Below are 18,001 nucleotides of genomic sequence, written 5' to 3' on the forward strand. Positions count from 1 at the left end.
ACGTACAAGAACTACGGTTGACTACGAAAATACTCTATTGAAAGTAAAAGTAACCGAATTTTCGAAACGTCATTGTTATGATACAGCGTCACCACTCACCCCGTTTCGGCGTCTGACGCCCGACGGCATACCTCACCGTACCTAAGCTGTGCCTGCAACAGAAGTGTTGAAGCGCCTCTTTACGCCGAGCAATAAGCAGATCCACTCCGCAGGTGAATTATCTAGCAATTTATTACAACTCCATTTGATGCGCTGATTAGAAAATATGCCTATAGGCGTGTTCTATGGTTCAGCGTGTCTGCCGCGGAAAGGAGGGATGAGAGAAAAGGGGAGAGAGGGGCGGTTGATACTGTTTTTGTGGCCAGGAGCACGTGTTTGGGAAGGGGGGCGGAGCCTAGGCGCCCAAAAGAGTGGGGGAGGATATCACCGTCGCAACTCCTACTCGTATCCCTTACAACCGCTTCGGTCGCCTGCCTCTTCGGTGCATCGGACCAGCTCGCTACATTTCAGTAATTTGACGAATCACTTGTCGCCACTGACAACACTGCATAAATCGTTCGCGTATTACCACATCTCTCACAGACATTCGTCCGTTTGTGGTTTGGCATTTACTCTTCGAGAAGGAAGACTGATTAGTTCGAACTCGTATGACAGTTCGTTTCTTTCGCAACCGACAGCCTCGAAAACTTTTTTTGTAATTTCTAAACCGTGAGCCATGCCGCAGTAAGTCGTAAAATACGCAGAGGCAAGATGATGAGCTACAGTGGAATGTTGTTGCAAGATGCGGCATCATCAGCGACCGACAACGCGAGACGATTTTCCGTGAGCAATTTGCTAGCGCTGGAGTGCGACAAACGAAGAAACGAACCCACCAATACAGGTAAGATAATACCTTAAATTTACAGAGTATCTAATTAAATAGCTAGCGGATTTTTCCCGTGAACGACATTCCAACGCCTGGTATCATCTTAGTAGTACTGCAAGTAAATTACAACAGACGTACATTGTGCAGGCACCAGCAGAGAAAAAAAAATTGACACGTATATGCACCTCAACGATTTTCTATTTCTTGAAATTACATTTGTCAACTCATATTCGTAAAATAGTGTTAATCATTAACGTTAACTGTTAAGAAAAGGAGCAATGAAGTCAATTTTCAGAACTATCCAATTAGAAAACGATTAAGCCTACAATCTGTTTCTTGAGAATACACATACAAAACAGCCTAGTGAATATTCGTTTTAGAAATATGTTAATGGCTGATAAGCGCTTTGGTTAATTTCCGCATTGAGTACACGTCGCAAGTAACATATTCTGACAACTGAAAGAAACTCCTTCCTGGCGCTGTATTTTAACTCAAACCATCTAATGTAAATTAAGCAACAATGTGCATGTATTTCCATATATTTATGTATTGTATTATTTTACAGCGCGTAAATATACAAATGGTACGCGCAAAGCTATAACATAATGATTAACAAGTATCGAGCTTTTTAAAAAAAGAGAAGAAAATAAATAATTATTATGGTTGCAACAGCGTCCTAAAGTTAACATTTTACCACACTGGCTGACACTGAATGAAATCAAACATCCCTGTATTTTGTTTTCACTACTGTTCAGTTTCCATAGTTAACCGGTCTTCAAATGAATGCTTAAGTGCAGCCCATCAGAATAGCTGAGCGTGTTTCAACGTGGAAGAACTCATCAAAGGCACTAGTGTAAACGCAGGAGGCTGTTCATGTCAAATTGTATTTTGTGGACTCCTGGCAACACATTCAATCGCAAATCATCAACACTCCGCACAAGTTTTCACACATTAATGTGCTAATTCGTTGGTCGATAACCAAGCAAGCTACACTTATTTTTCCTGTTACGCATTCATAGCATTTACTGTCGTATATAAACCTGAAAATTCTGTTTCAGTGATAATAAAAATGTTGTGGTATGTGTAACTTTTGAATATGAAACTTCGGTAAAGGATAACCAGGCATAGTATGTAAGGTCAGGAATTTTCCTGCGTATTTACATGTTATTTATGATTAACGAAATAATTTTTTGAGCAGTTTTCGCATTGTTGAATGACACTGCAAGGTAGGAAAGGATGTCTCTGTCTCTCTGCCTTTCCTCTGTCTGTAAACAACCAGGCGATTTTGTCGATGTAATTGCAAGCATTTTTACAGCACGTCAGCTCTTAGACTCGCGATAGCACGAAGGAGCCTTCTGTGAGGGACTATCTTAGTTGTAAGGAAATAGTTTTATTATGGGGGAACATAATTGGTGGCAATCACGTGCGACACGCTTGTCGCAGACAACAGGGCGATGTGTAACAGATTTCCACAGTAAATTCTATCCGCCCAAGTTGAAACACTTTGCAGTTTCCTCTATACCAAGTATTAGACTCTGAAAGTGTTTCAGTCGTTTTTCACTGCGTTGTATTCGTCGTGTATTTGACTGCTTCATAAATGTCAGCGACGAATGAGTTACAAGCATCAAATAAGTACTAAAACAAGAATGTGCTTGTCAACAGTACGTTTCAGCCTATTTTCAGGACCAGGACAGATCTTTGGATTTTATCAACGATTTGCGGCAGAAAGTCAGTGTCAAAGAACCTTAATTAGCTAAATTTTGAATTTATGGCTTGTTTAAAACAAGTTTATATTCATTCCCACTTAAGATTTAATAGAAGCAGTCGTCCCGCACCCCTTTAAATATTATGTGTAGTTCAAGAGCTCCCAAATCACTTTTTCGCATCTTACCATTAGCTATTGGCACGCCGTTATCATTATTCAGTAACAGAATCATCTGACAAAAAATAATATTACTACAAATCGTTGGTGCAGACACAATGAGTACGTCAGATACGCATATTATAATTGAAATCCATTGGAGCAATACATACCGTTTCAGTTCTTCTGGAGCATTAGCATGCATTATATTTCCATGGGCTCATTTTGATGAAAGTTGCTCTTTAAAATCATTATAGATCTTCATCCAATTAGCATTCGTCACTCAATAATTTCTTCAGAATATTTCGTAAACTAAATATCGTGTTAGCAATAATCATCAGGACTAAGCCTTTCGTATTTAATCCCACGTGTAACAATGGGCGCAGTTGTGATTAATCCCCTGTTATCATTTCAGGAACCGCATGAATAAATCGTAGTTTGTGCATCAGTGATCTCGTTTTCTTAGGTTTCTCCGAACTTACGGTGAGATGATATATCACGACGAACTGCTTGCTGTTCATTTCCGTTTTCAAACCTGTCTTCTGAAAGGGTGTTCTATATCTAGTGACTGAGCCACGTACAGTAAGTGATAGGTCAAATCAAAAAGAAACAAACATAATTGTTCTGGCGTTATGTGGTTAAGATATAAATGAGAAGTGAATGAATAACGCGGAAGAAGAGCCCTTAAATATGAAACACAGATAATTGCTATTGTTGACTCTGACAGAGGTGGTGAATGTTGAAAAAATAACTCACACTGCAGATGTATTTTCGCTTTGACGTGTGCCGTAGAGGTTTCCTCTAAAGAAATTCCCTTTCGCTTATCAGTGTCTGTTCTCTTGGCAATATATCGTTCTTGGTGAACCAACACGTACTACTGTAATTACTTTAATGTTTATGTTTGCTAGAGCGTGATTTATTTATTCTTTTCTCATCATGGTCATGACTTCATTTTTGCGCCGAGATGGGTACTGTGGTGTTAAGACACTGGACTCTTGTTCTTACCATTTAATCTTACATTAAGCAAAAACCGCTAAAATTCTTGCATACTGCCAACAGTGAATTAGATGTAGTACTTTCTTCCCTTCCTTCGCCCTGTGCCATAACTACACTAGCCGCTTTCGGCAGATGTGCAGTTTATTGGGAATTCCGACAATAATGCATCTACGATTTTTTTCAGGTGGACATAGTTTCGTCTGCAAGTTTACTCCTCAGGTGACGCTGAATCTTAAATTTCCAGATTTTTAGGGTCAACGATCTTTTATTGAGCTAATGTGTCAGGCAGATTATATTAGTTGCTTCAAATGTCAATACAGTCACATCATCAATTTTTCATGGTGACTTTATGTAGAATTAATTAGTTAAGTATCTACATACATACTTCATGACCTGCACTAAATTCGACGGAGAATTCTAATTGCGTGTCCTTAGCTGATGATGTATTTATTTTATACATAGCTGTACTGCAGCTACACTAAGTTTTTATTTTGTTTTATTATATTTCATTTTCTTCGCGGCTAGTTTACGAATCACAGCCCCATTTTCAGGCGTTCCTGTGTAAAATTAATTCGTAACGAGTGGGACCCATTACAAAGATATTCGTTAAATATTGCACTCTGTAATGTGTCGATAGCACCGCTTCCCATATTGCCCCGTACCTGTACTTGATCTTAAGCGAAGAAATAAGCTAAACGCCGCTGTTTTCATAGCTGCGTGAAATAAATAATCAAAGAGAAGTCCTTCTCTGGAGAAACGAATATTGATTTTTGTATTTATTCACATGGTGCGGTTTATATTTATTATTCCTTCTGCACATTTTCACTGCCTTCGAACGAATGATACCTGTTTCATTCCCGTGACGAATAAAAGTCGTTTCCTTACAGATTACATAGTTATTTCTAGCTCATACCATATTTTGCTTTTTGTAAGGATTAATCTTCTATAGTTTAGTACGTAAGTTAATGGCAGCATAATGCTGTTATAATATAATACAAAATTTGTATCTTTATAATGAAAGGCTCATCCGTAATGTATTATTTTTATATAGGCGCTCCTCAGATAGGGCCTGAATCCCGTAATTATCGTCAAATAAATAAAATAAGTAGTTTGAGACTGAAACAGGTAACCAGGAAACCACACACATAGATCATATGGACGCTGTAGACAGAAGAAGAAGAAAGATTAAAACCTAACGTTCTGTCGACAGTGTCGTCATTAAAGTCGAGCTGTACAAAGGAGCATAGGAAGAACTTCCTACTCATTTTCTACTTACTATTACAACCACCTAACTACTATTTTCCTCTACATATGTTTTGTAACACGTTTATTACATTTTATCTACGTTCACCTTCAAACATTAAAATGTGAATTGTTACGCTCTCTTAAGAGTTCGTAAAATATAGCTGAGCGACACGGTAAGATTCATTTTTAAACGTTCATTCTCGACTTGACATATTTTGTGAGTTGAAAGCATATGTACTATCATGCTCAAATGTATCCAAACGACCGTTATTGCCGGCCGCTGTGCGAGCGGTTCTAGGCGCTTCAGTCCGAAGCACGAGGCTACTACGGTCGCAGGTTCGAATCTTGCCTCGGGTATGGATGTGTGTGATGTCCTTATGTTAGGTAGGTTTACATAGTTCTAAGTCTAGGGGACTGATGACCTCAGATGTTAAGTCCCATAGTGCTTAGAGCCATTTCGACCGTAATTACGTTCTACCTTCTTTGCATCTAGCCAACATAACGTAGCTTTCGTGCAAGTCTTCTAATCTCTTCGTGGTACAATCGTTTGACTATATAAAACGGAATAACACTCACAATTCTGTTACACAAATCACTCTGTAATTCTCAGTCAAAACTAAATACTTTTATGAATAAGTGTTTCCTAAAGATAATCTAGATTCCAAAAGATTATGGCAATAAAAGTATTTTTGCTGTCCAAGAGGATTTCCAACAGCCGACCTACTGTCATTCGCATGACATGTGATTTTACATTAACGAGACAGTTACAGAACCGCGATTAAGCGGCAAGCGCTATGGGAACATCAACACTTACAGCGTATCATTAGTAATTTCACTGTACTCCTGATGACGTTTGGATCCTCGTGCACTTCGAAAGTCACCTTCCACCCTCGTTATCTATCACGATTTGTGACTAAATATCTATGGCATTCAACTTGTGCACATGCTTGAACTTTAAATTAAATGTCGAACCTTCTTGTTCTGGATCTGGATTCAAACCTAGCACCTATAGTCAATGCTAACTAAGCAAAGCTGTGGTGCCTGTCGGATACTCGACCGTGACACCAATCGTCATTGCCGACTAGGCATGTAGAGTCGTGAAATGTCGAAACTTTCATCAACAACAGTTAGCAAGTTTGAGCTTGAAAATAAATGACGATAAAATACATTGTGCTCCACCATTATTCGAACCAATCACCTATCGCTTTTGTTTTCTAGCCACGATCAGACGTTAAATAGCGACAGTTTTTCGCCAGTAACGAGATGTTCGCATATTTGAATAGAAACGGCGCTACTAAATGTTCACTGCTGACTGAGAGTGTAATCCGGCACTCATAGTCACGAACATACGTTACTATCGAATTCTTCTTCACCAGTAGCTAGGACTAGCATATCTGACTTGAACGAGACGATGGAAAGTTCTGCGCTGACAGAGTCAAATCCGACAAATATTGTCTTTGTTGACTCAACACGAAGAGACGTTAACTATTGATTTTTTTCGGCCGGTAGCTAGGAGTGTCGTGTGTGGATGTGATAAAAATGTGATTTTCTGGATAGTACTTGAAGCCGGCACCTATCGTTATTGTTGACAAAGTACGAAGAATTGGACTTGGTACCTCCATCGCTAAACAGCATATCAAGCAACAAGCTTCCACCTGCGAACTCTACCAACTGCCACGTTTCCAGCTCCCTCCGAGTTTGCGTCCATGGAAATCAAAATTATTTTTCACCAGTAGTTTGGAGTGCACTTGGTAGAGTTTGAAGTTAAATAACGACTACTTTTGTGCCAGATCAGTAATCGAAACCAGATTCCTGACTTTAGTGGAGACATAGAGAAGTTTCTAATCTTGAGTGAAACAACGAAATTATGGAACTTAACGTGTCAACAGGGTCAAACCCCGAATCAAATCCCAGTCCAGCACCAAAATTTCCAACGTCTCAAATTCAGATAAAATAAGAAATAAGTGTCATGTGAGCTTAGTTAACGATTGGTTCATTAAATAAAATATATTTCTAGCTTAAGAAAGCTAAGTGGTGATAGCGTTCTTTTTGCCTTGACATTCACGTCTATCATGGCTCAGCCTAAACTGACCTTGCCCTCGTCGGTTTGATGTGGATTCCGAACCACAATCCAAACCGACCTTTTTCATTTGATGATGGAGGTCTGCTAGTGTCTGTTAAAAATGGATGTTTAAGCAGGTATCGAACATATACTTTGCACACACCAAACTTGTATTAATCAACAAGAGCACTAAAACCACCACCTGGCAAGCTCGTGATTGTCTTTTAGCGGGAGATGTGACACGCTGTATGAGACTTCTGACTCCTGACTCCTTGGAGGTGGATTCCAGCCTGCTCAACACATTTGTTTCTCTGTTCTGTTGTAATCCTTTTCGACCAGATCGTCTTTCACTTACTAAAAAATCTGAAAGGAGGCCAACACGAAGGGATATCACACAAAAAAGTTATAAAATGTGAAAAAGTGTAACAGTTTATAATTATGGTTCCAGGTTGTGAGTTTTTAATTGTTGAAAGTAGAATAGTGCACGAGACTGGTAAATAAAAATTATTTTGACTCTAGTAGACTTCCATATTTTTTGCAAAACCTAAAATTAATTAACGCATACTTTCAACGTACTCAGTACCTCCAAAAGCCCCACAATTTAATCATATTTTGCATCGTGTTGAAATAATCACCGAAACCAGCTTATAACGCAGTTTTAACTGCTCATCTCTTATGGTTAATTTGTGACACTAGCTTCAATACTTCGACCGCAGGCCACGTAAACCTTGCCGTTTCTTAGAATGGTTGCTTTTTAATACTTTTTTATTAAGAAGACTAGCCAATATTTAACTGTGATTACAACTATTATGACATCCTGAAATCTTTTTCATCTGGAGGACATATTTCCAGCTTCTTTGAATATATGTTTGTTCCATATATTTTAATGAATTGTAGGTCTTACAAAAAAAAGTTTACCAAAAAATAATTTTTCTTTACCAGTCTTGTACAATATTATACTTTCAACAATTGAAAACTCACAACTTGAAACCATAATTATAAATTGTTACAGTTTGTTTCGCATTTTATAACTTCTTTATGTGATATCCCTTCCTCTTTTTCTCCTTTCGGTATTGTTACTACTGACATTTCATTTCATGGTTCTATATTCTTAGCACAATCACTGACCTCATTTTCTGAACCTACAACAAATAACAAAAACTCTTTCCTGCTACAGAAAATGAAGAAACATCGAAAAAAGCACGAACAGTAATTACAGCATACGTTTTACTAAATGAAAACGAAAAGTACTCACTTGACGTTTGACGTAGTTGTTCTTGCACAGAGACAGTATCATCATCTGACTCATCGGTAACGTCATTCCCGTTGTCACCGTCAACAAATTCTTTCTTAGTTAGCCCAAAACTTTGTCGACCTAAGAAAACGTGAAGCCATGTCTTTCGTTTCTTTACGTACTGAACGAACAGCTTCCGTTGCTATAGGCTGCTTTACAAATTCCATCTCCCTCACAACATAATGAAAACAGATCGCACCAGTAGAAATACGTGATTTCGTATATAAAAGCGAGAGAAATCGTACCGATCTAATGACGGGAACAGCAATCTACCGAAATATTCGCGTCCCGTCTGTTAACGGGATTGGCAGTGAAAAGATTAAAAGGAGCTTAAAATTAGACACGGTGCACGGTGAAGAAACACTGGCTCTCTGTTCACTGATTAATTATCAGCGTGTTTCCAACGCAGAAATTATGTTTAGAGGGAGGGGTGTAAAGACGCTTCTTGCCATTATACCCCCAATTCGAAACCGTTTGAAAATTATCACTGTTTCCACAAAGTTTTGAGTTTGAGAGTTGCCACTGAAGAGCCAATGAAACTGGTACACCTGCCTAATATCGGGTAAGGAGCACGCGAGCACGCAGAAGTGCAGTAACATGACGTGGCGTGGGCTCAAATAATGTCTGAAGTAGTGCTGGAGGGAATTGACATCATTAATCTTGCAGGGCTGTCCATAAATCCGCAAGAGTACGAGGGGGTGGAAATCTCTTCTGAACAGCCGTTGCAAGGCATCCCAGATATGCTGAATAATGTTCATGTCTGGGGAGTTTGGTACCCAGCGGAAGTGTTTAAACGCAGAAGAATGTTTCTCGAGCCACTCTGTAGCAATTTTGGGTGTCACATTGTCCTGCTGGAATTGCCCAAGTCCGTCGGAATGCACAATGGACATGAGTGGATGCAAGTGATCAGACGGGATGCTTATGTACGTGTCACCTGTCAGAGTCTTATCTATCACTCCAACTGCACACGCCACATGCCATTACAGAGCCACTACCAGCTTGAACAATCCCCTGCTGACATGCAAGGTCCACTGATTGAAGAAGTTGTCTCCATATCCGTACACGTCCATCCGCTCGATACAATTTGAAACGAGACACGTCCGACCAAGCAACATGTTTCCAGTCATCAACAGTCCAATGTCGGTGTTGACGGGTCCAGGCGAGGCGTAAAGCTTTGTGTCGTGCAGTCATCAAGAGTTTTCGATTGGGCCTTCGGCTCCGAGAACCCATACCGATGATATTTCGTTGAATGGTTCGTACGCTGACACTAGTTGATGGCCCAGCATCGAAAACTTCAGCAATTTGCGGAAGAGTTGCACTTCTGTCACGTTAAACGATTCTCTTCAGTCGTCGTTGATCCCGTTCTTGTAGGATATTTTTCCGGCTGCGGCGATGTCGGAGATTTGATGTGTTACCGGAATCCTGATGTTCACGAAACACTCGTGAAAAGGTCGTGAGGGAAAATCCCCACTTCATCGCTACCTTGGAGATGCTGTGTCCCACCGCTCGTGCGCCGACTATAAAATCACGTTCAAAGTCACTTAAACCTTGATAAGCTGCTATTGTAGCAGGAAACGATCTAACAACTGCGCCAGACAGTTGTCTTATATAGGCGTTGCCGACCTCAGCGCCATATCCTGCCGTTTACAGATTCCTGTATTTGAATACGCATGACTTTACCAGTTTCTTTGGCGCTTCAGTGTATGGAACTGTAAGATAATTCGGTTATCACTGTCGTTATGAGTATTATCTCTTCACTCGGCTTCTGCTACAGGTGTGCTTGCAAGAAGAATTTAATTCTTTTTGGACATTTTTAGAAGCAAATAATTATTTAGTTCTTTCTATGGGCAGGGATTTTTTTTTTTTCAGTGTGATATGAACATCTAGAATTATTCATCAGTTACATCAAAATTAAATTTATTTATGAAGACAATACCTCATATCAAAAACCGCTCTGAATTACTTCATTTATTTGAGTTTCGCAACTACACTTATAAAACCCCGAAACGTAGTAAATAGCCGGAGGACGTTAATGTCATGGTCACCATTTGCTGATAACTTATTTCAAGCAGTATAAGGAGTAATTATTGCAAAACCTAACCTCAACCATGAAATATTTCTGCTCATACTCTACTTTGCTAAACATTTGTAATTTGCCAACTAAAATAATTCCTTGAAAAAAAAAACTGACCAGTCAGTGCGAGTAGGACCCGCGATCTGAGGATTCTTTACGAACTTATTTAGTAATAATAATAACAATAATAACAATTTCGTGTGGCGCAATTGCTGGTGCAGGTCAGTCTACTGAATGCCACTTCGGCGACCTGCGTGTCCCTAACGTAACCCAGTTATCCAGTGGGGGAAAGGAGACCTATAGGTTAACCTATTGCCGTACCAAGTAGTTCTACGAAGTCTGTACCCAAGCGGTTGGAGACGATGCGAGCTAAACGGGCCAGTGTCACTCGCGAGACAGTTACAATACAAGCCGAGATACAGTATCATGCCGACAGTGTCATGGCAGTTTTACGTGGGGTGTGTTTATAACTATGGTTGCGTAAAACACAAGTACAGGTCGAGCCTGAACCACCGCTGTGACTGCATCAAACCATTGCTCTGTAGCCACTACCAAACGCTTTGTGTACTTCAGTTTGCTTTGTGTTGTGGATTGCTTGTTTTTATTTCTTATTTTGAAGTGGGCGAAGAGACTAATCCTCGTGCGTGAAGGGTTTTCGAATGAGACTCTCATCACAACAAAAGGAATCAGCAACCCCTGTGACGATTATGTCAGTTCTCGAAACAGAGGCGGGACTTATTCCCCGCACCTCTCCTCTCCCTTGGGGAGTCCAAGTTCTCCTTTGCTTACGGTCCTGGTCGACTGCCACGATATACTGTCCGCATAATACGGGTATTTGCTATGTAGCTATAAGCTTATTTGTTTCACCCAATACTGCTCTTGTGGGCGTCTAACTAATCTAATTCTTGTTCCTGTATATTAATACGCTATTTCAAACAATACTTCAGTATATAAGTTTTTATATATAAACAATATTTTAATAGAAATTATAACCTTCTTGGGCGTTTTCAAGAGTGACTTCTTCAGAAGGAATCTAATAACATGAAGCCAAAAGGGATACTGTCAACAACAAAATTTAGGGGAAGACATGCTACTCTTGAGCGAATTACTAATAGGAAAATACCTACAGCTCAAAAAATCGGTAGTCCTGCATGGTATGGTAGTTTCGAAACCAGTGTGGTAGGTGTAACTCCACTTTACACTCTTTTCATTACCACTTCGCTTCGCTTCGCACTTTTTGTTTTATGCAGACATTACATATCCTTGTTGAGTGTTTTCTTTTAGGCGTCGAGTCGACATGTTTTGGGAGAAAGGCCCAATAATGCGCTTGGAGTCGAAAAGGTGTTTCACCTAGTGAAGGTTTTGCACTGTTTTCGTAGTCCGTTAACTGGATATTTTTGGAAGTTATCTCAGCTATATTTATTCGCTAATCAACATGTTTCCTTTCTTTTACCGTGTATTGTTTTATGCGTAATGTACGTATTGAAGAAAGCCATACCTGACATATAAAAAAAAAAACGTTTTCGGTATTCTCTGAGGACTTTGTCTCATGTTTGGGAAACAAGCCGACATCTGATCGTAACGATCGATTCCAAACATTCACTTAACGTATTCGAGGATGCTTTTGGGTTTTTTTCTGAAGTGTTTGTTTATATGTTCAACCATCTCTATACTTCCAGGTTTGGTTGATCTAAACGTCTCGCATGTCTTTCCATCACAGAGCAAATAAATTATTACAACTTCCTCACAAATATTCTACTTTCTTTATTTTTTTTAATATTTTGTGGCATACTTGACCTGTTGCTGCGTACTGGCCTGATAACATCTATGTTTTTCTGGTGTTATTTTAAAAATAAGTTGGGGGAGGAGTACCAGTTGTCGATAAACAAGGTATTTCCCTTATTCATTTGGGATTTTGACAACTCCATGGGAACGTTCTCTGATGCACTATTATTCCGTCATTTTGTTCTGGTCGGTATATATTTTGGGACCATAACAAAAACTTGTACTTTCCTCACTTAGCTTGTAAAATTTTGATCCAAATCTCGCTCTTTTCGATGGATTAAATTGTTAACATGCTAAAAGTGTAAGCCGACACTTAAATCCGGTATAAAAATTTCTTTAAATTGCTCATTCCAAAGGATGATGATAGTTCTCATGTTTCTAAGCTGATCAGTACTGTCAGCAGTTTCATCATGGCAAAAACGTAAGAATTTCGAAATTTGCTTAAATCTTTTAAAATGCATTACTTTTTTAAATAGGGTATTTCTACTATTGGTCTTTTAGTCAAATACATTTAGATATTCTGTTTTCTGACTTGAGCCATCAAAATTTCGTCAAAAGTTACAGGGTATCAAGTGTAGTCCTCTTTTTGTTTTCTATTATTTGACTTGCGAAGAGATTTATTTCTGTAGCAAGTATTTCCAAAAATTTGTAATGAAACATCCTAGAAAATAGTTATAATTATCCTTTATGTTCCCTTAAATGATTTGAAACAGATGCTTTTATTTCTCTGAATATTTTCAATTGTTTTGGTGTGTTTTATACTTGTTGCGGAGTCCACAGTACACATATTATAGGTATTGAATTTTCCTCTTCTCTATCGTCACCTATAATTAAATGTTTTGCACGACCTCTGTTTTGTACAGCCACCTCGCTAGCATTGGAATCTTGATCGTTACTTCCATGTAAACGTCCCTCTCTTAGCATTATGTAAGAATTTATTAAAAGTTTTCTTCAATAACGATAGTACAAAACCACTAGCGCGCTGGCTTGGTTATTTAGATTTAATGAATTGTGATTAATTCTCACTGCGTAATGGTGAGAAGTAAACCACGATTGTCACTGGTAAGTGCTAGCTTGACGCGCTATATTTACGTGTGGTCTGACTTTCGTTCATAAGAGTGTGACTCGTGATGTATAACTATGGCCTGAATTTATTTCCACGAGTCTGCCTAGAGATCCTCGTGTTTGGTCTAAAATTATTATCACGAGTCAGACTCGTCAGATTACGACAGGGGATTAACGTGTAATCCGAACCATGTGTTGTTTCTGGCGATTCGAACGAAGACTGAAAAATACGTGAACCGACCGAGACTAGATGCCGTGACTCTTCGGTTTCCATGCACGCGCTTTTGCGCTAGGTTACCAGGCCCGTCATACCTGTAGATAATTCATCTATAAGTTTTGATACATGAGTTTGCGAGTGTCGACATATGTGACATACCTGGCGGTATCTTTCGATTTCATTGACTTGCAAGCTTACTTTTTGCGCACCAGGATGTGACAATAATTTCAACTTGATACCACTGTCCGTTCCTGAGAAAAAGTAGTTTTAATAGTCGGACAGACAGACAGAGAGACGGACAACAAAGCGATCCTATAAGGATTCCGGTAAAACCGGAAGCCTAAAAAATTATTTTAAGTATTTATGTTTGACATATAAGTGATAAAATCCACAGCTGCGTTTGTAGAACCGATGAATTTGGCCGAAATACTCATAAATTGAGTGCAGTTATCTGATATAACTGAGTAGTCGAAAAAGACATTAATTACTGATAATTAATTAAAATTAAAATTTCAGCGATATCATGAATAAAATCTGTGTTCAAATTTTTCATAGCATATAGTTGGGAATGAGTACGACTTTTGTGGCGAAGGAAATGCTCTCCCCCACTTATAGCACTTCGTCTCTCTTGTCTTGTCAGACTATTCATACTTCCGTCAAGACGACACATTGCAACTCAGCGGATTTGATAAATGTCGCATTCTTGGATTTTGTCAAGATGGCTACTGTATGATTGCAATTGCCAATACTCTAGAAAACTAGAACTAAACTCCATTCGAACAGGCCTCGGAAGACCCAACGTATCGACCTACCGCCGTGTCATCCTTAGCCTATAAATGTCATTGGTTTAGGTTAGGAGAGGCATGTGGTCAGCACACCGCTCTGACCTCCGTTGTCAGTTTGCGTGACCAGAGCCACTACTTCTCATTCAATTACCTCCTCAGTTGGCCTCACAAGGGCTGTGTGAACCCCAGTCGCCAACAGCACTAGGCAGACCCAGACGGCCACCCATCCAAGTGCTTGCCAAGCCCGGCAGCGCTTAATTTCGGTGATATGACGGGAACCGGTGTTATCACTGCAGCAAGGCCGTTGGCACCCGTACACTAGGATACGGCAAATTTACAATTCATTACTGGGTGAAGAGTATGGCGGATGAAAGCCACGTCAACCGTTGTCGTCGTTCTGGACGTCCGAGGACTACTACAGATAATGAAGACATAATTTTACTCTACCGCTGTGATGAAATCTCTTTCAGGACCAGCACAGAAATTAAGAACATCATTTACGTGCGACAAGGTCGACCATATGTCGTTAGCTCAACGGGGAAGGAAGGTAAGGACGAAACTCGGCTGAAAGAATAACATATGGCTGTCAGGTAAACTTCGTATTGGCGTACAGGAAGCCGCTTTTATACTGGGACAAGGTTACATTCACGGACGAGAAGGAATTTTCCACTGCCCCTAATAACTTTGCCAATGTATGTCGTTCAAGAGGAACGCATTCCATAGTAAGTGTATCCATCAGAGTCTATTTTGTGGGAGAACATCCATGATAATCTGGAGCTGGCTATCAGCACATGCCTACCGATTATTGTGGAACCTTTAAGGTTCGCTTTCTGGAGATTATTAATAGCAGCTACTGGAGAACATAATGCTTCCTTCACTTCGTCTCAGATTTTCGGGAGACCGTTCCCCAGTCCACACAGCGATTGGGAAGACGCTGCATCCAAATGAACGGAGACGTTGATGTGTTGGACTAGCATCCCGAAGGTGCCGATCTCAGTACTATAGACTTACAGAGCTTTTATGCACAGATATGAAGAAAATTATTAGGAGTGGAAGATCTACGCCAATACCCGAGGTAGCGCTCACCGAAGCAGGTCATGCTGCGTGATGTCGCAGATTATTTCGGAAACTTGTTGCTTTTTTTTCCAAATTCAGTTGTAGAGGAGGATGGAAACTGGACGTGGTACTGAACCTACGGTGTTATATGGAAGGAAACTTTGTTTAAAGTAAATGAATGTTTAACCTTCGAATACTTTTCTTCGCCGTTAAACGTACTGTGCTAAGCAAATCTCCGCGTCGCACCCCTGAAGGGCTGACAGGAACCGCAGGAACCGACCGACCGCTGTGTGATCCTCTGTCAGAGGAAAAAATAATGGTTCAAATGGCTCTGAGCACTATGGGACTTAACTGCTGAGGTCATCAGTCCCCTAGAACTTAGCACTACTTAAACCTAACTAACCTAAGGACGTCACACACATCTATGCCCGAGGCAGGATTCGAATCTGCGACCGTAGCGCTCGCGTGGTTCCAGACTGTAGCGCCTAGAACCGCTCGGCCACACCGGCCGGCTCTGCCAGAAGAGCCATTGGAAGCGGTGTGGAGGGGTGTGGTGTCAGAAGACCGCTCCTCAGTTTTGGCACCACGAGGCGTTTCCAGTCCTCCTTCCAAGGAAAACTCCCGGGTTGTACTGATATTCGAACCCGTGTCCTAAACATAACGGCCAGAAGCAGAGAGAGAGGATGACCACTAAACTATGACGGCGGACAACGTAAATATGACCAAAAGGAAAACGTCTCGCCTGCCGAAGTGGCCGAGCGGTTCTAGGCTCTACAGTCTGGAACCGCGCGACCGCTACGGTCGCAGGTTCGAATCCTGCCTCGGGCATGGATGTGTGTGATGTCCTTAGGTTATTTAGGTTTAAGTAATTCTAAGTTCTAGGGGACTGATGACCTCAGAAGTTAAGTCCCATAGTGCGTGCTCAGAGCCACTTGAACCATTTTTGAAAACGTCTCTTGTCTTTTTTTTTTTTCAAATAAAAGTGTGATGCACTTAAACCGCAGATGTTGTTGCATTAACATCTGCGATGTAGGTACACGGTGGTTTTGGTCTTTTTGATCAATGCTCGTAAAATAATTTAAAATCAAGTGACGATTGAAAGATATATATCGACAAGTGTCGAATGATCGACTGAAAGGATATATATATATATATCGACACTTGATTTTAAATTCCTTTACGACCATTGATCAAAAAGACCAAGTACACTGTGACAATTATGCCGACATAGGCACCAAAGACAGAACATTTAGTATTTTTAAGTCAAAGAGAAGGCACCATATTCGTTTCTGCTTATTTGGTGCAGGCGATACACTCTCAATACAAAGCAGAAGGCACAATATTTAAAGGAAAAAATGATGAGCGGTCTGTTATGTAGATGCAAAGGCGAACGTTTATGGCCCGTTTTCCTCAGACGTGCAGGGTCAGTCACGTAGGACGATACCCCTTTTATTTCGTGAACGGTTCCAGATATCGAAACGAGTTTTGGGCAAATGATAGTTCGCTATGGTGCACGTAATTTTATTATGTGATAAAAGGTCTTAACTCCTGTGTCAATCGAGATATTGAAGCAAGTATGATTTTTTAAATAGAACGATGTACTTTTTTGAACGGTATCCGAAAGCGCTCGAAAAGACGAGTGCAGCGATATAATGCTTATCAATTTTGAAGTTAAAATTTTTCGCAAAAGAATCCTAGAAACTTTCTTACGTTGAAAGGCAAGTCGGCCGAAATCGTCTATTGCGTTATAAATATGCTCATGCCAGGCTACGCTGTTGGTATCAAGCCTTTCGGCTGTTTAGTTCTCTGCGCTTCAGAACTAGCAGGAACTGTGTCATCTGTCCGGAGGTCATTTCTGCTTCAGCATTCCTTGCTTCCCGACATAGACAAATACGAGGAGAAGTTAGACATGCTACTTCCATATGGCGAACGTAAAAAAAAAGGAGGCTGCGAAACGCTACAGCGGTATAGGGTAGTCTAGCCTGATCGTCGCTGTCCGACGCGCCAGGCACTTGCACGAATTATTAGGTCACTAATGTCAACAAGCAGCTTGAACGTCAAACAGAGGACGAGGACAAACACTGTAACTGACAGAGCATATAATGTTGTTCTGGCTACAACACTTATCAATCCACATGGCGGTACGAGAAGTATCACGAAGGAACGTGGGACCAGCCAAACGAGTGTCATTCGCATCTTACATAGAGTTTTATCGGTTTGACCTTCAGCGCCTGGGAGACGACGCTGCATTTTTCAATATGCTCTTTTTACCGAGTAAGCAACGTTTACGAACCATGGTAATGCAAACTGAACTTTACGTGCACTACTGGGCATCCGAATATCTACGCTAGCTTCGTCAGGTAAAACACAAACGACCATGGAGATTAAAGGTATGGTGCGGCACCAGAGGAAATTCCATTTTAGGTCCTTACCTCATCCCACGTGCATTAGATGGAAATAACCAAACACACTTTATTACGAATATTCTACCTGTTCTAGAAACTGTACAAGTGGATAGACGACAGTGTATGTGGTTCCAACAAGACGGCTGCCCATCTCTTTCTTCCCGTTTTGCAACGCAAATACGGCATTAAAAATTTCGTGATTGTAGGGTAGGACAGAATGGTGCAGCGAAATGGCCATCCAGGTCCCCTGATTCGACTCCTCTGATTTGTTTCTACGGGGAGCACTGAAAG

General features: G+C 40.4%; 1 protein-coding gene and 1 pseudogene across 3 annotated transcripts in view; one reads left to right on the forward strand and one right to left on the reverse strand.

Moving 5' to 3' along the window:
• The first annotated feature begins 475 nt into the window (after positions 1 to 475).
• Positions 476 to 18,001, forward strand: part of LOC126469589 (paired mesoderm homeobox protein 2-like) — a 587,427-nt gene continuing 569,901 nt past the window's right edge. For all 3 annotated transcript variants that reach the window (XM_050096709.1, XM_050096707.1, XM_050096708.1), the window contains exon 1: positions 476 to 880. In XM_050096709.1, coding sequence (XP_049952666.1) covers positions 751 to 880 — 130 coding nt within the window. In that variant the 5' untranslated portion in view covers positions 476 to 750. The remainder of the gene's footprint in view (positions 881 to 18,001) is intronic.
• On the reverse strand, positions 14,440 to 14,558 carry LOC126472151 (5S ribosomal RNA; annotated as a pseudogene).

The sequence above is a fragment of the Schistocerca serialis genome, chromosome 3, assembly GCF_023864345.2.
Source record: "Schistocerca serialis cubense isolate TAMUIC-IGC-003099 chromosome 3, iqSchSeri2.2, whole genome shotgun sequence".
Classification (NCBI taxonomy): domain Eukaryota; kingdom Metazoa; phylum Arthropoda; class Insecta; order Orthoptera; family Acrididae; genus Schistocerca; species Schistocerca serialis.